At 41.5% G+C, this 25,666-nt stretch overlaps 16 protein-coding genes across 16 annotated transcripts, besides 3 other annotated features; 9 read left to right on the top strand and 7 right to left on the bottom strand.

Annotated features, from left to right (window-relative positions):
- Nucleotides 1-22: 22 nt before the first annotated feature.
- RPL24B (60S ribosomal protein eL24) lies at nucleotides 23-490 on the top strand (the record flags this gene model as incomplete). Its single annotated transcript, XM_018132987.1, has 1 exon — nucleotides 23-490. The coding sequence occupies one exon, from the start codon at nucleotides 23-25 to the stop codon at nucleotides 488-490; it is 468 nt and encodes a 155-aa protein (XP_017988476.1).
- Nucleotides 491-941: 451 nt separating this feature from the next.
- On the top strand, nucleotides 942-2,369 carry AW171_hschr53431 (HER201Wp; the record flags this gene model as incomplete). The annotated part of the gene is made up of 1 exon (XM_018132986.1): nucleotides 942-2,369. The coding sequence occupies one exon, from the start codon at nucleotides 942-944 to the stop codon at nucleotides 2,367-2,369; it is 1,428 nt and encodes a 475-aa protein (XP_017988475.1).
- A 574-nt stretch (nucleotides 2,370-2,943) lies between these two features.
- On the top strand, nucleotides 2,944-3,495 carry NAT2 (Nat2p; the record flags this gene model as incomplete). The annotated part of the gene is made up of 1 exon (XM_018132985.1): nucleotides 2,944-3,495. The coding sequence occupies one exon, from the start codon at nucleotides 2,944-2,946 to the stop codon at nucleotides 3,493-3,495; it is 552 nt and encodes a 183-aa protein (XP_017988474.1).
- Nucleotides 3,496-3,764: 269 nt separating this feature from the next.
- Nucleotides 3,765-3,803: a sequence feature (Syntenic homolog of Ashbya gossypii AFR474W; mutant allele - stop codons in 2nd exon; Syntenic homolog of Saccharomyces cerevisiae YGL033W (HOP2); 2-introns in Ashbya gossypii).
- A 55-nt stretch (nucleotides 3,804-3,858) lies between these two features.
- Nucleotides 3,859-4,426: a sequence feature (Syntenic homolog of Ashbya gossypii AFR474W; mutant allele - stop codons in 2nd exon; Syntenic homolog of Saccharomyces cerevisiae YGL033W (HOP2); 2-introns in Ashbya gossypii).
- A 72-nt stretch (nucleotides 4,427-4,498) lies between these two features.
- Nucleotides 4,499-4,547: a sequence feature (Syntenic homolog of Ashbya gossypii AFR474W; mutant allele - stop codons in 2nd exon; Syntenic homolog of Saccharomyces cerevisiae YGL033W (HOP2); 2-introns in Ashbya gossypii).
- A 278-nt stretch (nucleotides 4,548-4,825) lies between these two features.
- On the bottom strand, nucleotides 4,826-6,555 carry AW171_hschr53428 (HER198Wp; the record flags this gene model as incomplete). Its single annotated transcript, XM_018132984.1, has 2 exons — nucleotides 4,826-6,154; nucleotides 6,334-6,555. The coding sequence occupies 2 exons, from the start codon at nucleotides 6,553-6,555 to the stop codon at nucleotides 4,826-4,828; spliced, it is 1,551 nt and encodes a 516-aa protein (XP_017988473.1).
- Nucleotides 6,556-7,022: 467 nt separating this feature from the next.
- On the top strand, nucleotides 7,023-8,014 carry AW171_hschr53427 (HER197Cp; the record flags this gene model as incomplete). The annotated part of the gene is made up of 2 exons (XM_018132983.1): nucleotides 7,023-7,235; nucleotides 7,346-8,014. The coding sequence occupies 2 exons, from the start codon at nucleotides 7,023-7,025 to the stop codon at nucleotides 8,012-8,014; spliced, it is 882 nt and encodes a 293-aa protein (XP_017988472.1).
- Nucleotides 8,015-8,359: 345 nt separating this feature from the next.
- On the top strand, nucleotides 8,360-9,586 carry MIG1 (transcription factor MIG1; the record flags this gene model as incomplete). The annotated part of the gene is made up of 1 exon (XM_018132982.1): nucleotides 8,360-9,586. One exon carries the CDS (start codon nucleotides 8,360-8,362, stop codon nucleotides 9,584-9,586), a length of 1,227 nt encoding a protein of 408 aa, XP_017988471.1.
- A 422-nt stretch (nucleotides 9,587-10,008) lies between these two features.
- ECL1 (Ecl1p) lies at nucleotides 10,009-10,443 on the top strand (the record flags this gene model as incomplete). The annotated part of the gene is made up of 1 exon (XM_018132981.1): nucleotides 10,009-10,443. The coding sequence occupies one exon, from the start codon at nucleotides 10,009-10,011 to the stop codon at nucleotides 10,441-10,443; it is 435 nt and encodes a 144-aa protein (XP_017988470.1).
- A 240-nt stretch (nucleotides 10,444-10,683) lies between these two features.
- Nucleotides 10,684-12,096, bottom strand: SEC9 (Sec9p; the record flags this gene model as incomplete). The annotated part of the gene is made up of 1 exon (XM_018132980.1): nucleotides 10,684-12,096. The coding sequence occupies one exon, from the start codon at nucleotides 12,094-12,096 to the stop codon at nucleotides 10,684-10,686; it is 1,413 nt and encodes a 470-aa protein (XP_017988469.1).
- Nucleotides 12,097-12,347: 251 nt separating this feature from the next.
- ENP2 (ribosome biosynthesis protein ENP2) lies at nucleotides 12,348-14,447 on the bottom strand (the record flags this gene model as incomplete). The annotated part of the gene is made up of 1 exon (XM_018132979.1): nucleotides 12,348-14,447. The coding sequence occupies one exon, from the start codon at nucleotides 14,445-14,447 to the stop codon at nucleotides 12,348-12,350; it is 2,100 nt and encodes a 699-aa protein (XP_017988468.1).
- Nucleotides 14,448-14,655: 208 nt separating this feature from the next.
- PWP2 (snoRNA-binding rRNA-processing protein PWP2) lies at nucleotides 14,656-17,376 on the top strand (the record flags this gene model as incomplete). Its single annotated transcript, XM_018132978.1, has 1 exon — nucleotides 14,656-17,376. The coding sequence occupies one exon, from the start codon at nucleotides 14,656-14,658 to the stop codon at nucleotides 17,374-17,376; it is 2,721 nt and encodes a 906-aa protein (XP_017988467.1).
- Nucleotides 17,377-17,578: 202 nt separating this feature from the next.
- On the top strand, nucleotides 17,579-19,156 carry CTR86 (Ctr86p; the record flags this gene model as incomplete). Its single annotated transcript, XM_018132977.1, has 1 exon — nucleotides 17,579-19,156. The coding sequence occupies one exon, from the start codon at nucleotides 17,579-17,581 to the stop codon at nucleotides 19,154-19,156; it is 1,578 nt and encodes a 525-aa protein (XP_017988466.1).
- A 129-nt stretch (nucleotides 19,157-19,285) lies between these two features.
- On the bottom strand, nucleotides 19,286-20,824 carry THR4 (threonine synthase THR4; the record flags this gene model as incomplete). Its single annotated transcript, XM_018132976.1, has 1 exon — nucleotides 19,286-20,824. One exon carries the CDS (start codon nucleotides 20,822-20,824, stop codon nucleotides 19,286-19,288), a length of 1,539 nt encoding a protein of 512 aa, XP_017988465.1.
- Nucleotides 20,825-21,093: 269 nt separating this feature from the next.
- RSC6 (Rsc6p) lies at nucleotides 21,094-22,506 on the bottom strand (the record flags this gene model as incomplete). Its single annotated transcript, XM_018132975.1, has 1 exon — nucleotides 21,094-22,506. The coding sequence occupies one exon, from the start codon at nucleotides 22,504-22,506 to the stop codon at nucleotides 21,094-21,096; it is 1,413 nt and encodes a 470-aa protein (XP_017988464.1).
- Nucleotides 22,507-22,688: 182 nt separating this feature from the next.
- MRPL50 (mitochondrial 54S ribosomal protein bL9m MRPL50) lies at nucleotides 22,689-23,111 on the top strand (the record flags this gene model as incomplete). Its single annotated transcript, XM_018132974.1, has 1 exon — nucleotides 22,689-23,111. One exon carries the CDS (start codon nucleotides 22,689-22,691, stop codon nucleotides 23,109-23,111), a length of 423 nt encoding a protein of 140 aa, XP_017988463.1.
- A 237-nt stretch (nucleotides 23,112-23,348) lies between these two features.
- On the bottom strand, nucleotides 23,349-24,572 carry AW171_hschr53417 (uncharacterized protein; the record flags this gene model as incomplete). Its single annotated transcript, XM_018132973.1, has 1 exon — nucleotides 23,349-24,572. One exon carries the CDS (start codon nucleotides 24,570-24,572, stop codon nucleotides 23,349-23,351), a length of 1,224 nt encoding a protein of 407 aa, XP_017988462.1.
- Nucleotides 24,573-24,750: 178 nt separating this feature from the next.
- AW171_hschr53416 (uncharacterized protein) lies at nucleotides 24,751-25,371 on the bottom strand (the record flags this gene model as incomplete). Its single annotated transcript, XM_018132972.1, has 1 exon — nucleotides 24,751-25,371. One exon carries the CDS (start codon nucleotides 25,369-25,371, stop codon nucleotides 24,751-24,753), a length of 621 nt encoding a protein of 206 aa, XP_017988461.1.
- Nucleotides 25,372-25,666: the final 295 nt, after the last annotated feature.

Here is a 25,666-nt window from a genome sequence, read left to right as displayed (position 1 = left end):
ACGAATTCACCTGCAGTAAACAATGAAGGTCGAAATTGACTCTTTTTCTGGTGCTAGGATCTACCCTGGTAGAGGTACTTTGTTTGTTAGAGGTGACTCTAAGATCTTCAGATTCCACTCTTCCAAGTCTGCTTCTTTGTTCCACCAAAGAAAGAACCCAAGAAGAATTGCCTGGACTGTCTTGTACAGAAGACACCACAAGAAGGGTATCACTGAGGAGGTTTTGAAGAAGAGATCCAGAAAGACCGTCAAGGCTCAAAGAGCTGTCGTTGGTGCCTCTTTGGAATTGATTAAGGAAAGAAGATCCTTGAAGCCAGAAATTAGAAAGGCTAAGAGAGACGAGAAGGCCAAGGCCGACAAGGAGAAGAAGAAGGTTGAAAAGGCTGCTAGAAAGGCTGAAAAGGCTAAGTTGGCTGCTGCTCATGGTTCTAAGGTCTCCAAGCAACAAGCTAAGGGTGCCTTCCAAAAGGTGTCTGCTACTTCCCGTTAAGGAGTAGATCTGGAAGGGATATAATTACTACAAATATTTTTATAGCCATACGATATAGCTGCGTTCTGTATACTTTCTAATCTAAAACCACCATTACCAGTTTAGCGCTGTTAAGATTTGCTAATGTAGTCTCTCTAGTTTCCTTCAAGTAACTGAATGGCTATTCTGGGATTTAAGCGTAAAAAGGTAGTTTTGTAATTACCGAAAATGGCAATTACATGGCATCGCAGGTACGGCGGCACTGATATCTGAGACAAATAACAACCGCTTAACTAGGACTTAAAACAAATAGAGATTTATCACAACGAGTTATCAGTTTTGCTATGAAACTAATCGTTAAGAAGGGAAGTGGTTTCGAGATAATCCAAAACTATAAAGGGCAAGCGTTTTGCCCACTTATAGCCCTTCAATCATAATCCTATCACAATAAGAACAAGAACAATTCGAGACAATGAGAGCCTTTTCTATATTCGCAATTTTTTTAGCCGCCGCAGCTGCTCAGGATAGAGTTACATCTACTATTAGTAACCCATTTTTGTTAAGTGAGACACTGGAAACGATAGCGTTTTCAACTGACGCATCTACCCAGACATATGATGAGGTTGTTGTAGTTGCCATTACCAATTGGTACAAATCTATCATATATATTAGTGATTGTGAACCTGAAAGTGGGCGCAACCCTCCTAGTACAGTCAGTACACCTGTTACGGTCATTACGCCGAACACTATCAACCCCGCTTCGAGCAATCCTCCTGCTCCAAGTAGTTCACCATCACCAAGCAACCCACAACCTCCAAGCAATCCACCTGCTCCAAGTAATCCACCTGCTCCAAGTACTCCACCTGCTCCAAGTAATCCACCTGCTCCAAGTACTCCACCTGCTCCAAGTACTCCACCTGTTCCAAGTACTCCACCTGCTCCAAGCAGCTCGCCATCTCCAAGTACTCCACCTGCTCCAAGTACTCCACCTGTTCCAAGTACTCCACCTGCTCCAAGCAGCTCGCCATCTCCAAGTACTCCACCAGCTGCTCGCAACCCACCACCTCCAATTGATCCATCAGCTCCAATTGATCCTCCAGCTCCAAGCAATCCACCAGCGCCAAGCAATCCACCAGCTCCTAGCAGCTCCCCATCTCCAAGCATCCCACCTGCACCAAGCAGCCCTCCAGCTCCAAGTAACCCACCAGCTCCAAGCAGCTCTCCATCTCCAAGTACTCCACCTTCGCCAAGTACTCCGCCAGCTCCAAGTAACCCACCAGCTCCAAGCGGATCTTCATCTCCAAGCAGCCCACCTGCACCAAGCAGCCCTCCAGCTCCAAGTACTCCGCCAGCTCCAAGTACTCCGCCAGCTCCAAGCAACCCACCAGCTCCAAGCAGCTCTCCATCTCCAAGTACTCCGCCTTCGCCAAGTACTCCGCCAGCTCCAAGTAACCCACCAGCTCCAAGTAACCCACCAGCTCCAAGCGGATCTCCATCTCCAAGCAGCTCCCCATCTCCAAGCAACCCACCTGCACCAAGTACCCCACCATCACCAAGAAACCCACCTGCAACAAGTACTCCACCAGCTCCAAGCAGTTCACCTTCTCCAAGTAATCCACCAGCTACGCCTGCTTCTAGTAGTACACCCTCTACTAGCAATACTCCTACTATCAATAGGCCACCTACAAGCAATACACCAGATATTAATACACCAGCTACGCCAACTCCTAGCAACACTACAAATGGCGCCAGTAGTAAGCCGCCCACTGTTCCCCTTGACGATGTCAGCACTGTCACCACAACCACAACCAGTACCTGCAGTCCTACCACCTATTACAACAGCACCATTCCTATCGATACTGACACTGCTAATAGTTCAACGACCACAATAGTGTGGTAAAAGGTCAATTGGTATTATAGGCGGAATTGGGAGAGCTAGCATCTTTATTACCCAATTAAATTAATTCTGGTATTATTATTAAAGCTCATCTAAGAGCACTTTGATATTTCAATAGCCGCCTTCTCATTACATGCGCAGGGCGTTTCCGATACAAATAGGAACCCAAACAAAATACTTCAGGACCTGTTGTTTAGTGGTATCCATGGGTAAAACATAGAGACAATATGTGGAAATTTACTAGCTGCATCCACTTAATTAATATGCACCATACATATGAGAGTGTGTAGTACTCTATGATGTGGGCGCACTTGATATGCGCCGGCTGTCATAACATACAAGATGATAATGTTCTACTTTATAAAAGAAGCAGCTACGGTATATAAGCATTCCATCAATGACTAAAGACTGAGATTGTTTAAATTTGCAGTCTTTAAGCTGTTAATAAAATTATTTTCATTTTTAAGCTATTTTATTTTTAATCAAGGGCGCAGTTTTCAAAAAAAGCTCTAAAGCTAATGAACTTACCGATACCATAGGAACCTACCCAACAGACCAAACCTGAAGTAAATGCACGATGTTTAGGGCTCTTAACAGGATTGCATCTAGAGCACGTATAATTCGTGGCTTCCAGTCGACACCTCAGTATTCATTCAGATCATTTTCTTTATACAATGGAACCGGAAGCGCTGCTAAGTCGAAACGTGGAAGTCTAAAACAACTTGTGCAAACATATGGGTGGTCTGCCCTTGGTGTATATTTAGCACTCGCAGCTATCGATTTCCCATTCTGTTATATTGCGGTTCATTCATTGGGTGAAAGAACCATTAAAGTATACATTAACAAGGTTAAGAACTTGGTAGGGTATGGTGTCGATGAAAAGGAGGTATTGGAACAAATAGAAAGAAACCGTGTTCAGAATGAACTTGATCGGGAAGCTGCGCAAGTATCCGGTAAAAGTGCCTGGGAGAGATTAAAGACAAGTCACCTCCTAACGGAGTTAATACTAGCTTATGGTATACATAAGTCCTTAATCTTTATAAGAGTGCCATTGGTTGCCGCTATTACTCCTGGTATTGTACGTGTGCTGCGTAAATGGGGTTTTAATATTGGAAAGGTAAATAAATAACCATTACGTGAAAGACGCATCTAACTGCAATTCACAGTAAACATATGGACAATGACATCAATTAACCAAAATAGGCTTTATAGCTTTGTAAAAGAACTGTTTATAGGTTGTTACAAAAATTCTATACTCCAGATAAAACTATTAGGATTTTATATTTATATTAGAAACTAAATGGCGGTGCTGTTAACATTATGAAGCGTCAGCGTTATAATTAAAAGTTCAAAATTAAATTAGCAGAATTATATATATTAGTGAACTCCTCTGTAAGATCAGTGAATTGGTCCAATTGGTTCAAAGCCAATGGATTCCTACAGTTATTGTTAGTATTTTTCGTAAAAATGGGCCTAAAAGATTACAACATACTAGGTATTCTTCTTTTGCCTTATTATTAGAGAGGTTTTGGGCAATAGCCACAAGCGAAACAGCTTCTGCCATGATCTTTTTTCTTTCCTTGATCACTTTATCAATGTTCTTCTCATGCTTAGTTATTTGCTCAATTATAATTGCATTTTCTGGCATCCACTCTTCCTCTAAATTATGGAGCTTTGCTTTGGTCTTATTAACTGCATCTTGTTTTTCTGAAATAACCTTAATAGTTCCACATTTCCAGGTTCTTTCTTAACGTGGTTGAGTTTCAATTGCCAGTCGGACAGATCACTATTTAGTGCATGTAGCTCTTCTCTCAATTCATTGACCGCTTCCACAGTTATCTCCTGACCGCGGATTCAGGGAGAGCTAGTGGTTGTTCTTTACACACGTATATGGGCACTTTGCCAAACATCTTAGATATGATACGCTCTTGCGCAACTAAGGATTCCAATGCTCTGGTAGCATTTGTCTTGGGAAACTTTGTTATGTAAATTCTGAACAATATCGTTAAGTCCAAATGGTCTATATTGTTCGGTTAAGTATTGCTCAATCAAATCTTCGGCTAGGGGTAAATTGGGGATTGTTAATATATTTATTAACTAAAAGTAATATGAAAAGAGTTTTTCAACCATACCTTTTTCACCTTTCAACTGAGAAATCTTGTCTGTCTTTTTTGTTGGCATCTCTGAATCTCTTAGAGATTTAGAACTGATTATAACTTGATCAGTTTCCAATATATAGGTATTTAAATGTTCTAGAGCCTCAGTGTATCTAGCGTTATACCTCAGCGGCTAAATTCCCCGAGGGACTCTTCTAGCAAATTCATTCATTGATGGAAAAAAAAGTATATAAGCTGGAATTAAAAGTAAAAAAGTATGGAATTTGCATCTTGTAGATAGAACAAGTCACGATTGATCATCTAAAAAAAAAATTTAGCTATTAAAGCAACGCAGTTGCTGGATTAAACAAATACCATAATGGAGAACATAGCAGCGAAGGTTACCAACACTTGAACTGAAACGCCAATGCCTTGATATTCATGTGCTGCTAACAAATGGTTAGAGCCACCGGTGCTTGGCTCAAAGGATTGAAGTGGTACTACACGAGTGTAAGTACGGCTTTCAACTGCAGTTCCAACTGCTTCAGAAACCGAGTAGGAATACATCGTGGAGAGATAAGTGGTCTTTTCAGGAACGGTAACGGTGTATACAATATCTTCAGTGACCACTTGGGCAGTGGCGGTAGTACCAGTACATGTACCAGTTTTTGTAACAATAACTGGAACATCATTGGTTAATGTCAATGTCACGGTGCTAGTTCCGTACTCGGTAAGGGCACCATCTTGGACGGTTTGCACGTAAGTAACAGGGCTAACAACCGTCTTCAAAACAGTTTGGGTACGGACATAAGTTTCAGTCATAGTAGTCGTAACATCGCTGCATACGCCTTGTTGTTGACAACCGAATACAACGGTGACTGTCTCTGGAGCGCAATAAACTGTAGGAGTAACTGGTTCAAGAGTGTGAACAGGATCCACGGTGTGGGTAATGTAATTGGTTTCCACTTCAGTATGAGGGATAACAGTGTATGTTTGCGTTTCAATTGAGCATGGCTCGAAGATTTCCACAGTGACCATGTCGGTGCTGTTGTAGTTAGTAGGGAAGATGGTGGTAGTACTCCAAGGTCTGCTTAACAACGTTGTGTTGTAGTTAGACGTAGACGAGTAAGTATGAGTGACAACATTAGTTTCGACAGAAACGCCAGGGGTGCCGAGTGTAGTGACCTGGTTAGTTGTTGGGAGTGCACTGCAGCTACGCGTCGTTTCTGCAATGGTGGTGATTGGCTCCCCTGCGTGTTTCTCGTCATGGTGTGAAATAACAACAATGGTTGCCAAGGAAGTAATATAGTCAACAGCGGTGGTGATGTCAGTACTGTAGCTAACGGAAGTGACGACACCAGATGTCTGAACCGTAGCAGTAGGACTGGAGGTGGTGTACACGGATGTGTACACGGTATCAGCCGAAGTAGATGTGCATGGGTACTCGTATGTCGTGTTGTAGTAAGACGTGAACTCGCTCCTGGAATGACTCTCATATTTCACAACAACGTCAGTGGTGACTGGCGTAACAATGACATTGGTGTAAGTAACAGAAGCAGTGTAAGTAGTAGTTTCCTCGGAGATAGTAGTTTCAGTCTTCAATAACGAGTACGAGTAGGACCACACAGTAGAAGTGTCCGTGGTAATTGGCGACACATCTGGTCCGCTGGGTTGTTCACTTGGAGAAGCCTGCTTATTTAAATGTTAGTGAATGCTTGGCGAGCAAAAAAAAATCTAGCCTGTCGCGGACCCCGATCTTCAGCGTAGAACCGAGCAGCTTCCGCCGCTTGGCTCTGCCAAACAAAATGGGTCGGCGGAAAATAGCCCGAGAATTGAGTTTACCACAAAAAAGCGGCTAATGGGTCACATACGGATGGGGCTGATGGCGATGGCTGACTGCTGCTTTCGGTGTTGGAAACAGAGTCAGTGCTGATTAGTGACGGGTCAGTAGTTATAAGCGACCCTGTAAACTCAGAATTAGTCCGGGTCGACAATCTTGGTGGAGGATCCGAGTTATCGTCGTCATCGGCGGCAACCTGAGCAAAGACCTTGTGCATAGAAAGCGCCAAGAACCAAACTGGATACCACAACATTTTATTATTATTATTATTATTATTATTCGCCCTAATTTATTGCAAGCCAAAGAAATACCTTGTATTGATTACCTCGTGACTGGCCTCTACACACCACATTCTGATTTATGCCATACTTAATAACTATTTATATATTAACCTCCCTAAAATTTGCTCGGATACAATTAAAACCCTTATTGGAGTTTATATTAATGAGCTATGATCAATTTCAGATAGTGTAGGCCATCTTGCCTATGTCTACTTTATGAGGTTAAATCTCAAATGATATAAAGCGGCAGATAGGCATTTAAACGTCAAATCTTTCTTTATTAGCGACTCCTAGGAGCCGATGAAAGGAAAAAAAAGGGAAAAGAAAAAAACGATCGGACCTTCAACATACAAAAAATACGCAAATCCTTAGACAAAGTACCGTAACTTAGACGAATAGTTCCATTCAAGTATATCATTCATTAATATTTTTAGAAGTCATGCCTACAACTGGAAATACTTTTGGGATTACACACGTTGCTAATCCTATGTACAGTAGCAACCGTGATACCGAGCAAACTCGGCGGCTATGGAAATACACAACTAGTTTCTTGAATCAAAAGTACAAAAATGCCATATGTAGGTTACAACTCATGGTAACTTCACTAAATCTCGAAGAGCTAAGAATTATGTGGATCCTTTACCCCTTTCAGGTATGTTCCTTTTACGCCACTAAAAGAAAGGTGTTGGACTTATTTCACAATAATCCCAAAAACAACCCAAAAACAGTTATGCTAACAACCTCATTCTTCCCTTATTATAGGCTTTAAATTTATTTTTTACTAAGCGAGATTATTTCTCAATTGCAATCGAGAATTATGCCTGGTACCTGCTGTATTTTCTAGTCTCGGCAGTTATCTATGGTGTGTGTGTGTGGCCTACACTAATGTTTACCTATAGCCTTATTTTTGGCCCGGGAGTGGCGATTGTCGGGACGCTGCATTTTTTCTTACACGTGAATCTTTGGACAATGCAATGGCTACGCAGTAGGGCCGTATCTACTAAGCGGCGACTTGCGGTTACCATAAGCGAACTTGAGAGTTTCCCAGCGTTGCTACAGACTGTATCAAGTAATCAATTTTCAAGTAATAGTATACATTATGAGGACCTTAGTCATTTTGGATTTTGGGTTAATGACATACCGTGGCAGGTCGGGAAATACGTTCTTGTGACCAGTTGGGGGTTATTTAAATGTGCGATCGCTTTCATTCCCATTGTTGGGGTAGTACTGGTGGTTCTTATAGAGGCACCGACGACCGGGTGGTTATATTTTGATTCCATGAGACCAGGGGTGGGATTTTACGAAGATTTTGCAAAGTATACTGCCTTTGGCGTGTCCAGCGCGCTTTTGGATCTTATCCCCGCTCTATCTGGTCTAACTTTCACAACCAATATGATTGCGTCAGCAATCATGGTGAAGGACGAAAACTGAAACTTAGATTCTACTGGATAGATTACAATAAATAATTTATACCGGTGCTTCACCTGCGACGTGACGCAATCTCGCTGACTCCGAAACACTCGGAATATATAAAACGATCGGACCGATATGTGTATCACTCTGCACGTCCCGGAAAAATTTTTTCGAGCCATGGGAAAAGAAAAGACCCGTCCCCCGTCCCCCCCAAAAGGTCTATATTCCTTTCCCCGTACGAGACAACCCGCTTTAGCGTAATGTCCAGTGACCTAGCGCGCATTTACCAATATTAAATCACTTTATTTCTTCTAGGGAGGTTTTTTCTTTCAGTTGTACTGCTTAACGTATATTATCCGATAGATGAGTGCCTCTGCTGGTAAAAAGACCTCTCCTCCTGCTGCTGGGGGCCCGGATGCTCCCAGACCTTATGTCTGTCCGATATGTTCGCGAGCGTTTCATAGGTTAGAGCACCAGACAAGACATATACGATCACATACAGGTGAGAAGCCCCACGGTTGTGACTTTCCAGGTTGCGGGAAGAAGTTTAGCAGACGAGATGAACTCACCAGACATAAGAGGATTCACGCATCAGATCGACCAAAGGGCAAGCGAGGACGTAAGAAGAAGGTTGACCAAGAAGCACCCGCATTGTCAGAGGTCCCCGCTGCCCCTCAAGTGTTACCGCATTCAAATCCAAGGCCTCAATTTCATGTGGAGTCCCCCGAGGGAGATTATTCCCAGCCGCCCAGTATTACAAACGGCTCTCCGCCTCAATTTTATCCCGGGCGCCAAGCGTTACCCACAGCCATGTCAGGCACCGGGTTGCACTCGCAGTATCTTCAATTCATTCCTCACAAATCCCCCATGCTTGGCGCCTCCATGGGTCCAGTAATGAGACCTAAGCTGGGCGCCTTGTCGTCGCTCCAGCGTATGACGCCGCTGAACCCTACTACGAATGCTACAAGCGGCGCAAGTAATATGAAGAATGGCACTTCACTGCCGCCTGTTTTGCCTCGCCCAAAATCCCTCACTCACCTATCGCCGGAAACCGCTGCAGAGCCCGCTCTCTCGCCCGCCAGCTATTCGAACCCAGTAACAAGAAATACCTCCAACACAAGTCTTTCCTCGCTGGCGTTCGAGGCATCATGCATGGAACGCATGAATGCACTACATTCTGATGACGATGACGACGGCAATGCACGTGCCAGAAAAAAATCCCGTACTGGGACTCCATCGCCGCGCGGCAGCTTCGCCTCGCTCAGTTCCATGGCGGATTTCTCCGCCGAACTACAACATCGCCTACATTTGCACGCCAACTCTTCCTCTGCACTTGATTCTCTTTCCTACAAGTACGTTGACACTGGCTATGACAGCCATATCTCCCACTTACTGCTCTACAATCACGCCCAAGCCCCTGCAGACTCACTTCGTACGACACCTTTAAGCACCCCACCGGTTGGCACAACGGAATCTCTGGTATCTTTACCGCCTATACGCAGTCTTCCGCTTCTATTTCCGGACAATAGCAGTGGGGCAGGGCAGCGACCGGACGATTTACGTGGCACACAAGGTTGGAGGACTGAGTAAGCAGAAAGGATCTGGCCCCTTTGCCTGCACCTTGTAATGACGTAGGTTGCGCATTCTATATAGAATTTCAGATCCAGGGGCTGTGCCTTTGCAGACAAAAGTACTACACAATCTTGCGCCAATGAAAAAAATATCCTTACACATTCAGGCTTCATCATTATTATGTACGGAACAATGTGGAATTTTAGAATCCTACAGAACATGCGAACGCCTTCCTTTGCAGGATTTCCCTCCAACATGCTAGCTCCGTCGTCAGACTTAAATGCGACAAACGTCAGGATTCTAGAGAATATTTGTTGCCCTAGTGACGCTAAAGAGAGGGCTCCGACAGATATCAGTAGTGTAGTATATATAGTAACACTGTAAGCAATACCACAACACAAGAGCATCCCTTCCACACAACAAGCAAAAAGGACAGCGAGATGTCAGCATTCAACGACTACTGCATTGTTTGTGAACAAATGATCAACAAGGATCATGGCGAGCAGGACCTTGTGTACTGTTCCGAAGAATGTCGTTCCCGGGACACTAATGTGTCACTGGCTGGGTCTGCTAAAGAACGGCTATGGCCGGATACGTCGTTGTTCGCTGTGACTCCAGATACCGTTGCTTCACAATATTCTTTTGGTCAGCGCGCCTATTCTGACTGGGAAGGGCGAGAAAGCTACTTATCGGATATGGAAATGGCTACGCTCGCAACTAATACTGGACTTGTTTCTACAGATACCACTCGATGGACGCCGAGAGCATTTACGGATGATTGCATGGTTGGGAGGTTTGGTGACGGACGGGGAACGTGTAAAGATCCCGCTGTTAGTAATTATCAGTTATGGCTTAGCTGCAGAATGAGGCAGTAAAAGCTTTGCGTCAGCTGTGCTGACACAATTGGGTTAGAGTAATTCTTGCATTGAGCTCTTAGGGCGTGAGAAAAGATCCCGGTGTCAAACCAGTCCCAACAAGAGAATGTTTACGTATATATAACCATAAGTAGCATCCAGCAGCTACTATGTAGAAGTTTGCACGATATTTTTAGGCATAAGATAATGATAACTATAGGATTTGTTTCACATTTTTTCGAAAATATATATAATTAATTTTTATCTAATGTTTGTCATCTTGGAAGTATTCATATGAATACGCACATCAAGACCGTCAGCATCCTCCTCGATTTTCTCAATCCGCCTTCTCTGAGCATCCACTTCTTGCCCGGTAGAGAGCGCGAGCTTTCTCAAACGGCTGCTGACCTGCCCGATTTTGTCCAAGTTACGACTGATTTCAAGTTCCATCTCATTGTCCTCTTCATCTTGTTCGAATTGGTATTGCTTTGCGCGATCTAAGACACGATCTCTTTCGTACCGCTCGCGAATGCCAGATTCAGATTTTAAAGCACTTTCAATTCTTCTAGTAGACTGCACGAAGTTGGAATTCAGTTCTTCCTGCTGATAATTGTCTATTCTCTTCTGGGATTTTATTCTCGCTTCTGCTTCTCTCATCTTACGCTTGCTAGTGAAAGGGTTGCCTACATGAACTGCTAGAATGTTACGATTGAGCTTTTTCAACTCTGCAACGTTATTTTCTGCAGCACGGTTTTGCATTTTAATCAGATGTAGATTCTGCTCTACATCATTCAATTTTTCGCTCTGATGCCCCAACATTCCTAAGGTATTCGTTCCTGAAACTTCTGCATCTTGTGCCATCTTTAAAGTGTTACGAGTAGAAGCAACTGAACTTTGCTTAGTAAACCGTATCTCTCGCTTAATCTCGTCCACATCTTCATCTTCCATTTGCTGTTCCCGCAAAGCCGCTTCACGTTGCACATCTTCAAAGGTCCTAAAGCCCTTGCTTTCACCGTTATATGACTGTTCCTCGTGTATAGAATTATTCAAATCGTCCGCATCCGATGGGTGGTCTATCACTGCATTCAAATCCAACTCATCTAAACCGTCACGCTGACTATTTTTTTGTGCTCTCTTTACAGTATCCTCCGACTGCGTTCTAAGCTGGCGTTTACCGGTGAGTGAGAATGAGCCACTACTGTAAACATCGTCTTTCATGCATGCATAAGGGTTACTACCGTCATTCTTGCTTTGACCGGTGTCAAGTGATGAGTAAGTTTCGGTAGAAGTATAAGTGTTGCTTTGGCGCGTATTTGATCTCTCACCATAACTCAAATCGGATGAAACAACAGCATAGGGGTCAATCGCTTTTCTATTCAGAGAAGAGGTGCTTGTCTCGTATGGGTCGAATGGTGCCTTGTTTAAAGATTCCAGGTCTGCTTCTTCATTACTCATATGACCCTGTGAATGGTATCCCTCCGCTTCGTACCCCGAGGGAGCATACTGTCTATGTTGGGTCCTATCAGATGCGTACTTCCCATATGCTGAAAACCTTTCCCTTGACCTTGGCACGGTATCTTTCACTGGAATTCCCTGTTCCAAAAGCTTTTTTCTGTTTTGCTCGGGACTAATGTCCTCTGGAGGTTTTATTTTAAAAAGTTTCTTGATACCCATTAGTGCTTAATATTTGAATAATAGGCCGTTCAGTGAAGTTATTGAAGACTGTTCACCACTTACTGAGCTATTTCTATTTCTTCGCATTCATATATGCAGAGTTGTAGACATTGTTATTGAGGCTGGTCCTTATTTAGAACTCATTCCAAACGAGTTGATTACAAAAGCTGAATTGGCACGTGATTGCTTGAGTAGTTGATTAACGGTTAAACCCTAAATGACTATATATTGAAGTTATAGATTATGCTACTTCACATTCCACGGAAAACGTTCTTACTTGCTCTTCTTCTTCCCTCAAACCTAGGGCGGCTTCTGCCATCCTTTGTGCTGTCTTTAGGTTTGTTATCATCGTCACCTTCATCATCGAATGTAACTTTCTTTTTGGTCTTTTTGGTGACCTTCTTTGGAATGAATGTAAGTTCTGCCTCACCACGGTTGGTGCGGCGGAGAATTGTATTATTATCCTTTTTACTGGCTTCTTCCTTGTTGAGCAGCTCTACTTGCTTGTCAAAAGAGGTGCTATGCAACAACGTAGATTGAGGGTCGGACGAGCCGACGCTTAGTGTACTTCTGAATTCCTTATCTTCTGCTTGCTTCTTCTTCTTCCTCTGTAGCTCGGCCACCTTCTTTGCTAACTGTTTTTTCTCTTCATCGTTTAGTTGAGCGCCATCATCGCTGTCCTCATCTTCCGAAGAGTCTTCCTCGGAGTCGGAATAGCTCTGCTTTCCTTCTCTGGCTGCGATTCTCTCCTCATCAGATTCTTCAGCTGCAGTTAAAGCTCTAATACGTTTTGCTGCACCTTCATCGGTCTCCCTAGCAGATTTTACAGGGTTTAATTGCTTGTAATCATAGTCATCTTCATCAACTTGGAAGTCTTCATCCTCAAACATTTCTCTGAAACGGTCGTCCTGTAGAACAGTCTCTGCAACGTTGCCACCGCGCTTGTCGGATAATTTATCAACCAATTGTTTGTTAACTTTAACTTTAGGTTTACTGGCAGCACCGGTGGACCTAATTCTGGATTCTCTTTCCTTTTCAATACGACGTCTGATTTCTCTATCGACTTCATCACGGTAGGAATTAGGATTGGCAATTAGTGCTACCTTATCGTAGAGTTCGCTATCAATAAAGTAACCATGCATGTATGCTCTTAAGACCTTGGAGCCAATTAGATGGGTTAGGTTCAACTTCTTGACGTCTTCCTTTGTTACGAATCTGTAGTTCGAGTAGACAGATTCGCTTGGTTTCTCTTCCAGTTCTTCGGTAATGGAGTCTAAGAACAAACACCATTTTGGAGCAGGACCAAGGTCTGGAATATAATATGTATGCATTGGTATGCCTTCGTTCGCTGTGAAAAACATACCTGTCCCTTTTACGTGCTCAATATCATTAATGTCAACACTAGGTTCCATCGACGTATATGCGGTTCCACTATTCCTGTCCCAGATCTTTGCAATACGCTTGTCACAGGTTAAGATCTTGTTAGAATCACTATTAGCTCCAACATCGTCCAGCCAAATCACTTTTTTAATATCAAAACCGTAACCTTGGTCCTTCATTATTAATGGGTCTGCTGCACGTAAATCATAGAGATAGGTATAACCATTAGATGTACCACAGGCAAAATTTAGCCCATCATTTCTGAAACTGGTAGTAGTAACTTGGAAAGGCGCGGAGTCAAAGTTATTCTCCAAATATAACTTAGAAACCCGAGAACGCGCTCTAGGATCCCAAAATTCAACGACACTCTCCTCCATGCCAACAGAAACCAGACCGTTAACATCATTAATACAAACATTATTAACACCTTCCCCATCCAATTTAAATGGATTCAAAAATCTGCCTTGTTCCAAGTTCAACCTGTATAATTCATTCCCCGAAGCACCAACATATAAGTCACAATTAACTTTATTATAGCATAAACTTCTCCCAAACTTCGGAATCCTAGTTGTATAATGCAATCCACCCTTGTTCTGAAACTGTATACTCCGGTCATTTTGCAAATGAACACTTTTAGTCCAATCATCAGATAGTATTATAAAATCAACATTTTCTGCATCTGTATGTCTTTCAAACTTCATTGATAAATTCGCGAAGTCGTAAACATGAATCTGCGGCTTATAAGTACCAGTAGCCATAGCGAATTGACCATCTGGGGAAACTTTAATCTTATTGGAAGCTTCACTGAACTCGAAATCTTGTATTAATTCCACCCTATTCTGCCATTCTAAATCATTTTTTAATGAACGCTTACGCTTTTTTGCTATCCAATCTGGCAAAGAACGAGAGACATTAGTACCAGAGACCTGATAAACGGACACATCACTTATAGAGGTTGACTTCAACACCATAATACACAGATCAGCTTACTCTTAACTAATTTCCTTAGTTCATTAAGTCTTGCGATGAGCTTGAACTAAGCTGACTTTTACAAGTATTGAAAATTTTGAAAACCCTTGTTTCTTTTTTTCGCGCGATGAGTTGAAAAATTTTCTATGAAGAGAAGAGATGAGATGATGAACAGAACTAAAATCAAGGTTTCACTAGGTTGTAATAACGATGAAATCGGATTTTAGGTTTTCTAATTTGCTGGGAACTGTTTATAGACAGGGAAACGTGATTTTTTCAAATGATGGGAACCAATTGCTTTCACCAGTTGGTAATAGGGTATCCGTATTCGATTTAATCAACAATAAATCATTTACTTTCGAATATGAACATAGGAAAAATATCTCCAGAATTGATTTAAATAAGCAGGGTACTTTGCTTTTATCTGTAGATGAGGATGGGCGCGGTATTTTGGTAAATTTTAAAGCTAGAAATGTCATACATCATCTAAACTTCAAGGATAAGGTTAATGACCTGAAATTCTCACCAGATGGGAAAATGTTTGCATTGGCATGCGGTAGATTTATTCAGATTTGGAGAACACCAATTGTTAGCGAAGATATGCAGTTTGCGCCTTTTGTGCGTTATAGGGTTCATGCTGGTCATTTTGCAGATGTACTGTCGCTGACATGGTCGAAAGACTGTCGGTTTATCATCTCTACATCGAAGGATATGACCGCAAGGATATGGTCTATTGATTCTGAAGAAAAGAATCTTGCATGTACAACTTTTTCAGGCCATCGCGACTATGTTGTGAATGCATTTTTCAGTGACAATCAAGAAATTATATATACAGTGAGTAAGGACGGAGCATTATTCCAGTGGGAGTTTACCAAAAAGCCAAGCGAGGCTGGAAGTGATGATGAGGAAAGTGATAGTGAGGAGGTTGATCTCTCTAAGTACAGCTGGAGGATAACTAAGAAGAATTACTTCTATGCAAAAGAGGCCAAGGTGAAGTGTACTACATTTCACCCTAAATCGAATATCCTCACGGTGGGATTTAATAACGGTGAGTTTAGACTTTACGAGCTGCCGCACTTTACTCTGCTCCAACAGCTTTCTATGGGCCAGAATGCCGTGAATACTGTTTCTATGAACGAATCTGGCTACTGGTTAGCATTTGGTTCCAGTAAACTGGGCCAACTCTTGGTCTATGAGTGGCAGTCGGAGTCTTACATTTTGAAGCAACAAGGCCATTTTGATTCCATGAATGCATTGTGTTACTCTCCAGATGGGACTAAGATTGTGACTGCTGCTGACGACGGTAAGATAAAAGTTTGGGATGTTGCCTCTGGGTTCTGCCTTGCTACATTCACTGAGCATGTTTCAGTGGTTACCGGTGTGCAGTTTGCAAAGAAAGGTCAAGTCATGTTCTCATCTTCCAAAGATGGTACTGTGAGGGCGTGGGATTTAATCAGATATCGTAATTTCAGAACATTTACGGCTACTGATCGGATCCAATTCAACTGTTTAGCAGTCGATCCTAGTGGTGAAATTGTTTGTGCAGGATCATTGGACAACTTTGATATACAAGTGTGGTCTGTGCTAACTGGTCAGTTGCTAGACACCCTTTCAGGACATGAGGGTCCCGTGTCATGCCTTGCATTTAGCAATGAGAACAGTGTCTTGGCTTCTGCATCATGGGACAAAACTATTAGAATATGGTCCATTTTTGGTAGGTCCCAACAGGTGGAACCTATAGAAGTATTTGGTGATGTGCTGGCTCTGTCTATTAGACACGATGGTGAGCAAGTTGCCGTATCTACACTAAATGGTCAGATCACAATCTTTGATGTTACTAATGCCAGACAGATCGGAAATATTGACTGCAGAAAAGACATCATTGGTGGTAGGCATTTAGAAGACCGTTTTACTGCTAAGAATTCCGCCAGATCCAAATACTTTACCACTATCAACTATAGTTTTGACGGATTAGCAATTGTTGCCGCTGGTAACAACAATTCCATATGTCTGTATGATGTGACAAATGAGGTGCTTATTAAAAGATTCATAGTTTCTAGAAATATGACCTTAAACGGAACACTGGAGTTCTTGAATTCCAGTAGAATGACTGATGCAGGCACTATAGATTTGATAGACCAGGATGCAGAAAACTCTGATCTCGAAGACCGTATTGACAACAGTCTTCCAGGTTCCCAGAGGGGAGGCGATCTTTCGACAAGAAGAGTGAGGCCGGAAATCCGAGTTACGTCAGTTCAATTTGCACCAACCGCAAATGCATTTGCTGCAGCTTCTACCGAAGGATTGCTGATTTACTCTGTGGACGAAAGTATAATGTTTGACCCATTTGATCTAGACGTCGACATAACACCCCAAGCTACTATTGAATGCTTGAACAAAAAGGAGTTCCTACACGCATTGGTCATGGCTTTCAGATTAAACGAATCCTACTTAATTAATAAGGTTTATGAGGCTATTCCACCAAAAGAAATAGAACTTGTGAGCAATAACTTGCCCATAGTGTATGTTCCAAAGATTTTGAATTTCATCGGCGAATTTGCAATGGAATCGCAGCATTTAGAGTTTAATCTGCTATGGGTGAGAGGCTTACTTACTGCCCATGGCAAATATATCCTCTCGCACAAGCATGAATTTGTCAGTTCTCTGAGAGCAATTCAAAGATTCATAGCAAGAATTGCTAAAGATGTCGTTTCCGCCTCCAAAGATAACGAGTATGCTATGAAGTTCCTAACTAGTACAGATGGTAGTATTCGCACTGAGGAGAACGGAATGGAACTAATATCAGTTGAGTCTGACGAGGAACTACAACAAGTCTCTGATGAAGAAGATGAGGAGGGCTGGCAAGGATTTAGCGATAAAGAAAACAATCTGCCATTACCTGATGATGAATCAGATGATGAATTGATATAAATGGACTATATAGAAGCATTTCAAATAATCGGTTAGGATATTTAAATTTTGTTGTGTACTAGTAGTTTTTACAACTGAAATTGCTCTTTGAATTAAAAATGTGAATTCTCATAGGTTACGATTTTTTTTAGACAAAATAGGAGCTCATCGCGCACTTCATTCAACACATATGAACCCAAAATGCAACCTTAAAATGCCAGTCATGACGGAACCGGTTGATTTGCGAGTTTTAGAAAACGCATGTGCTATACTTGGGCGTGAAAATAGTCCACTTGATGCTTATATGCCAATTTTTGATGACCTTAATACAATTGTAATCAAATCGTCCGCGGATGAATCTTTTAGAAAAAGACTAGCAGGTGATCGGGCGCTATGGAAAGCAGTTGGGCAATGTTTTAGTGCAATTAATGACGTTGATTTAAGAAATTGCGTTGCTCCAGACCTGCATTTAAGGCTTTTGAGAGGAATTGTATTACTATCAAGAAACTTTGGAGCCGAACGGCAAGATATTCCACAGGAGCTACTGTTACAAAATAAGCTCACTAGATGGCTTGCGAAGCAACAGAAATCTTATAAAGCTATGGAAATAGCTCTTTTCTCTGTTTCATATGAGTTTTTTTATAATATTTCCAAGTCATCTGTACTTTTTGATAAGTCGAGCTTGGACGAATTATGTGATATTCTGGTATATCCTGCAACTGTGCCCAGCAAAAATAGAGATACATTGCTACTACCAATGCTGTGCTTCATGTCGCATTTGGTGCAGAATGATGACTTCCTCTACTACTTTTTAAAGCATCCTTGTGCCACGAATATTTTGTCAAGTCTTCTGATAGAGGATATTGTGAAAAGCCATATCGAAGTTCCAGTAGTTCAAGGTGAAAAGGGTGCTCTAACCAGTATATCAGCTCTTGAAGCTGTTCAGGTTGAAATATGGTCATCAATTTTAACACATGAATCATTTGGGGTATATTTAAAAGACCAGAGATTGAACAACTGGGAAAACTTCTGCACAATTTTGTCATTATCGCAACTAATCATAACAAGTAGAGAGAAATGGGATAAAACGCAATTGACTGTTATTATGAGCTGGGTGTACGAAGTTTTTGTATCTGCTGCTGAAGAGCTACGTTTATTCTTCGAGGGCGATGCCCAAGATGAGATTTTGGCTCAAAAAATCCACCGTATTTTGACTATTAGTCTCGATATAATATCTGTGCTATCAAAATTTGAGCATGTACGAGAGTTCATTCTATACTACGGAGGATTAAAGACTTTGGTGGATCTTCTCAGCTGCTTGCAAAAGAACTGTATTAGAATTAATATTACCCGAGACAAATTAGGTGTAAAAAGAATAAGGTCAACTAATGCTGCAGGAGAACCTGTTAAAGACAATGACAAAAAGGCCAGCAGAATTGACTTTGAAACCGGTACTATAAAGGCTACAAATTTCCCTGAATGTAAGTCTATGGTTATTGAAATTTTGGCATATTTGTGCTACGGTAATGAAGAAATTCAGAATAGATGCCGAGAGCTTCATGCTCTGGAACTTGTACTATCCAACTGCATATTAGACGATAATGATCCTTTTATCAAAGAGAGGAGCATAATGTGTATTAGGTTCCTTCTTGAAGGCAATCAGAAGAACCAAGAATTTGTTGCGAAGCTTGAGGCCAAGAGAGCTATTAAAGATGACGTACTGTCGGAGGCTGGCTTCGATATTGAAATCGACGAAAGTGGTAAAATTGGGTTGAAACAGTCCTCCAAGGTAAACACGTAGGGTATATACTGGTATTGTATTACGGATGGTTTATTAGTATTCGTATCACCATAATAGAATTCTAATAATCTATACAGAGATTTGTTACATTTAATTCGCATTACGTATCAACGGGAATGCAATAACTATTTAGATATTCATTTCTTTTAATGATTCCTCGATGACGTCCTTGACCAACTCAACATCTGGCCTTTCAACAAGTTTTATCCTCTTTGGAAGAGATGAAAGCTGCCTTAATTCTTCTGGGAGCACATCCTTCTGGAATGAATAACCATCCTTACCAGATAAAGCTTCGTTCACAGCATCAGCAAACTTTGCGGGGTGTGCAGTTGACAAAGAAATGTAATGTATCTCCTTGTTATCACTATTGGCCAAATGTCTTATAGTAGCACGAATACCCACTGCCGTGTGGGGGTCTATAATATACTTCTTTGGGTTTTGGGACTTTTCGTATATTTCCTTAATAGTAGAAGTAGTTTCAGCATTAGAAACTCTTTCTGAATCGAAATCCTTCCTTGCACCTTCTAAAACTTCCGCTGGAACTTCAAATCTACCGCCGGTCTTTAACTGTTGGAACCATCCATTTACAGTTAAACCTGCCTTTTGGGAATCACCTTCTGCAACGTATTCGCGAGCTAAATACCATAGTAACCTTTCAAAGTTCGACGATATTAAAATGTCCATAGCAGGGGATAAGGTAGCTGCAGCATCACTGGATCTTTCGTACAAACCGGATTTTAAGAACCTGTCCAAGATATCGTTTTCGTTGGTAGCAATGACCAACCTCTCAACATCCAAGCCCATTTTCTTAGCATAGTATCCAGCAAGAATGTCACCAAAGTTTCCTGATGGAACCACAAACTTAACAGCTCCCTTCTTGCCGCCGGTTGCTCTAAAATAAGAATAAAAGTAGTAGGTGATTTGAGCCAAGATTCTCGCCCAATTGATGGAATTAACAGCACCTACATTATGCTTTTGATTGAAACTCTCACAAGCAAATATAGCTTTAACTATATCTTGACAGTTATCAAAAGTACCCTTCACAGATAAAGTTTGCACATTATTATCTTGAACAGTGGTCATCTGCTCTTCTTGGATTGGAGAAATACGGCCAGTAGGGTACAGAATAAACACGGAAACATCCTTCTTCCCCCTCAAACCATAAATCGCAGCTGAGCCAGTATCACCAGAGGTGGCGCCAACAACAGTTATTTTCTTTCTTTGATCGTCTGGCAAACCCTTGTTAGAACGCTGTAAAAAGTACTCAAAGAGATTACCAACGAATTGCAATGCAACATCTTTAAAAGCATATGTTGGACCGTGGAATAACTCTAGAACATGAAGATTTTCTTCAGAGCCAGTGACATTTTTAACTAATGGAGTGATTTCGCTATTACGGAAAGTAGAGTAAGAGTTGTCAACTAGCTTCTTCAAATCATCAGTAGGGATTTCAGTCTCTGGAATGTAAAGTTTCATAATCTCCAAGGCTAACTCCTGAAATGATAAAGTAGACCATTTTTCATATAGCGTGGCCTCAGGTACCTTGGGAATAACTGAGGGGATGAAAAGTCCACCATCACTTGCCAAACCTTTCATAACAGCTTCTTCAAAGGACATTGTGTCCTCTGAAGAGGACCTGGTAGACCGATACACCTGCGACAAATTCATAATGTCCTATTAACTCGGTTGGAACACCAATTTGAATGAGTTAGCAGCATTCAGTAATCTTCATCATGAACTTCAGTATGAGCAAATTTTGAAGTCATTGTTAACGATTAGATTAAATGGTTTAACTTGCCAATCCTAACACAGGGTGAAGTAGCCCGTATTTTAACGTCAGTACCTGCCGAAGAGCCGTCAAAGACCAATTCGACCATTATATCCTATTTAGAGTTTTCTCCTTTGTTATTGAGGTGTATTTAGTGAAATACAATATTTTACATTCTGCCGTTAGATAGCAATACACCTAGGTTTTCAAACAACACAGCTTCGTTCTCCTGGTAGAATTTGGACCTTCTGACTGTATCCTCATCAAATCCGTCATCTCCACTTAAAACCTTTAGAGCATTGACAGTAGATTTCATGTAGTCTTTTAACATTGGTACAGGATCCTGTGAAAGCTTGTTGAAAAACTGGTATTTGTTAGCCGTTGAGTTTAGCTGGAGCGAAAGCAGTTGAGATCTCTTGTCCAAGCTAGCGAATTGTGGCTCTAGTTGGCTAGATAGAGTATTGAATTCGGTCAGTAGCATCATACCCTGCTGTGCTAGAGGGTTTGGAGGGAGACCATTTAGATCGGTTTGGTTCACCAGAGCCGATGGTACCTCTATATCGAATGCTAGTTCGCCATAAGTAGATGCTTTGTCTACTTGGATTGTGTAGTTTAGCTTTACTGGGGGAATAGGACTGAGGTGGTTATTCACTAGCTGCGGCAGCTCCATTAGTCTCAAGTATTTTTTAGGCTCATTGACATTGCTGGATGTCAGGAGCTTGACTATCATTGAGTCTATCTTGACGACCATCTTGTCATCATTTTGATTGCTCTTGTAGTTGGCATTTTCATCAGGCATCAACAGGTCATTTAACAGAATGTACTTGTACAGCGAATATATAGCTTCGTGTACTGTACCCCTAGAGGTACCAACAACAGAAGCAAGAGCTTCAGAGTACTGCAGCTGGTCACCAGTGTAGCCCTTTGGCTGGATCGTAATAGTACAGTCGACATTCTCCGTTCCGTTTCGCTTTATATCGAGACCATCAAACTCCACAGGGGAATTAGGGTCCGCATGCCATTCTACAATGTCGTACTTCTTAGAAGAAGGAATAGGAGAATGCTGCACCTGCGAAACGCCTGACTCCGCTATCTTATCTATGACTTGCTCATTATTTTGTTCTTCCTTCTCCACAGGAGTAGCCTCCTTATTATGGAAATCTATCGCAATGCTTTGCAAAAATGTGCTAAACTTTGGCCTTCTAGCAGAATCAACTGCTTCATTATTAACAAGTCTACCCTCAATTCGAAGAGTCCAGTTACCGAGCTCTAGGTCATCGGAACTTGTCTGCCAGGGCTGATTTTCAGCTATAGTGGAGATAAAGATTCGCAAATATTGGGTATCGTTATAGTCCCGAGGCTTTTGATAGGTCCATTGAGTTATTGATTGATGCAAATCAATCCTTTTCCTACTCAAATAAACGTCTATGCGACGTTCAGCATCCTTTAAGTTCTCCAAACTTGACAGTTCTGGAACTAACTCTTTAAGAAAAGGTTGGACATAAGTATCTGTTGGCTGGGTTATTGGTGTGGGACTTGTCTGCTGAATTGGCTTCTGTTGAGGTTTGGGATTTCTATTCATTTTGATACAAAACAGCACACTTCAGGTGAAATTAAAGGCTTATTTTAGTTTTTATATGGTGTTTATTAAAGGTTAAGCTAGGTTTGTTAGATTTTTTCGTTTTAAGAATATGAAAAATTTGAAGCGCGCATATTCAAACGTTCTGGCTCCAACCTCATCAGGACCAAATTAAAAGATTAAAGATGTTTAAGCCTACTATTAGTTTGTGCTCGGCGCTATCAAAGAGAACTAAAAGGGTTAAGGTCCAAATTCTAAGAGATTTTCCTCGCCTTCGGTTATTTAAAGGTGAAGTTAAAGATGTAAAGCCTTCACTAATGATAAACTACTTACATTATGAGAATGGCGCTCGCTATATCCATAAAGATAGCGACATAGACAATGAATTGCTTGCGGAATCGTCCAAACGTATTAAAGATTTTACTGCAGCTGAAAAAGAGCTTGAAAAGCAAATGAAACTAAAGTCACAAGCAGATTTGACAATGCTCAAGCAAGTATTAACTCCAAAGGAGGAGGGGAAGAAGGCAGAGGTAGAAAAGCCTTCTGTGAAGTCATCGGCTATTGATTCCTCCGTCGGTACTGATACTGTTAAGATACCTGGACTTTGATTTGATGCGTTTTAGCGGCAGAGAGACAGACATTTATAATTAGTTGGCAAATGGGAAGTTGTAGCGCTTCCCACATCTTGATGAGAAAAGAATGATGACCTGTATATGTCTACATGTAAACTAGGAGCGCACAGTCACTCTAGACTAATATTATTTAAGTAATAATAAAGTTATACCAATGGTACGTAAAGCCATGGTTAGATCGTCAGCGTAATTCGATGGAGGTAGGAATCCCATTCACATCCTCCCAGCCATCTTGTTCTTTCTTCTCCGTTCCCTCTTTTCCTTCATTTTTTGGTCCATCTTACTCAACTGATCGCTACCTAGAGTATTTCTTTGTTCCTGACGCTTTTTCCTCTCTTCTTCAGCCTTCTTTTCCATGGCCATTTCACGTTCGACCTGCTCCATGATGCGGATAATCTTGGCTAGTTCGGTCTTTCTTAATTGAACTGAACGTTTCAATAGGTCTTGGGTGAGGAACACTGAAGACTCCTTATTCACAATTTCTCTTGTGACAGTGTCATAGACTTCAACCATGATGGAGACAAGCTCCTTCAACAGCTCTATGTCGCTGTCACGGCTAATACTGGAACAATGGATAACACAACGTGGTGATTGCGTAGATTCCCACAACTTGTCTGTAACAGGCCTTTCCTCAGGCAGGTCGGTAAAGGCAATGAACTGCAAAAAGTGGGCGCATTTGGGTAGAACGTCACTCAAAAGCCGCCCAGCATAGACACTGAAGAACTGGTTCAACTGGTTGTTCTCAGACATAAAAACGTATTCTCTTGGCAATAGATCGCTTTCTGCAGTGTGAGTAAGCGACAAGAAGTAGTTCTTTTCCCGGGAAATTGTCATATGACTCTTGTGAACAATGGACGTAATGAATTTAAACTTCGACATGTCATCCATTGCTGATACAGGGGAGTTTTCGTCCTTACACCAGGTTCCATTTGGCCTTATAACAACCTTAACGTGCTCTCCAGCGTCCCTCTCAACCAATTTTGGGAAAAATTGAGCAAGCACTCGTTCCATAATCATGGCCAGAGGGTTAAACCACGCAAAATAATGAGCCTTAACAACAATACTCTCAATTGATGATCTGCCAGTAGCAAAAGTAGTGAACCATCTACCATTTTGCTCCTTAACATACCTCGTCTTAGAGCCATCCTTATGAGAGAAACCAGCACGTGCAAACTTTAAGCCGTCCAGAAAGAACCAATTCAATGCTTCGAACAGCTTATCCGCCCTTTTAGTATTGTACTTCACACCAAATTCAAAAACCAAGTATATTGAAGCAAATATTAAAACGCAAATAGTTTCAAAGGTCCAGTTATAGTATTGAATTCTTTGCATTAAAGACATAGCCTTCTGTTCATCGATAGAAAGCTTGTAATAATGGTCATTCAATGCAGTGATTGCATCCAATCCCCTCGACAAGGGCCCTAGAATCCCCGACATGGCTAATAATACAATGTAATTGGAACAACTGCTTGATCTCAATCAATTGTACCAGTCATTTGTTAAAAATCTTACATACAGCGACGCTTTTTGGAATGACAGATAAAGGTTACCCGGATTAATCTAAACAGCTACAAAGTAGAACCAGCGGAGTATGCCATAATATCGGTGATAGGACTTATTTCCTTCTCTTTGAAGACTGATCATCGTTGCTTTGGCCAAATTGACCTCTGATAGTCTCGCGAATATAGCTTTCTAGTTCCTGTTCTACATTTTCTCCCTGTAAAATTTGTTCTAAGCGTTGTCTTCTAGCTACACTAGCTGGATCATTGTCATCTACAGGATCATTTTCAAGAGTGTATCGTATACTATCTTTGAACTGCGATAGTTGCTCTTTGTCAATTCCTAAGGAATCTTGATGCAATGGCAGCCCGGATTTTTCTTTCATGTATTGGATAAGCTGTATGTTTTCATAGTCTTCTTCAAATACCTGTAGAGCGGTCTTGCCCTCCTCATTGGTAATAGAAAAATCTGCACCGAACTCTTCTACAAGGACTTTGGCAACAGCAATGTCTTCTGTATGATGGAGAGGTGTATCGCCATCATTATCTTTAATGTTTACATCCCCGTTATGCTTGTTAAGGAGTAGACGCAATAGTTCGACATGACCATAGGAGGCAGCGGCGTGTACGGGAGTGTAGCCATTTTCGTCTTTGCTGTTTGCCGTAAGGTCAGGCTGTTTGAGGAATTCCTCGACCTTATCTACAAGTCCATCACTTGCGGCTACCCATATATTCATGATGTTCTGACCTGTTAGTGTTTGTTAGCTGCGTGCTGCGATGCTCATCATATGAATTTTTTCAGTTAAATTAGAGTCAATTTTTAACATAGTAAATTCACGCCAGCGAAATATATAAACGGTGGTCTTCTGATCCCCAGAGAACGCTATATATATGGTTAGATGATTAGATAGTTGCTTGGTGATATTCAGTATGAATTATGCCTTTTAGATAGTTATTTTATAGTCTTGGCGATACAAATATTGGGTGCGGTGTAAGGATTTCAAACTATATAAAAAATGTTGTGACGAATCT

The sequence above is a fragment of the Eremothecium sinecaudum genome, chromosome V (assembly GCF_001548555.1).
Source record: "Eremothecium sinecaudum strain ATCC 58844 chromosome V, complete sequence".
Classification (NCBI taxonomy): domain Eukaryota; kingdom Fungi; phylum Ascomycota; class Saccharomycetes; order Saccharomycetales; family Saccharomycetaceae; genus Eremothecium; species Eremothecium sinecaudum.
This window is presented reverse-complemented; position numbering and strand designations above follow the sequence as displayed.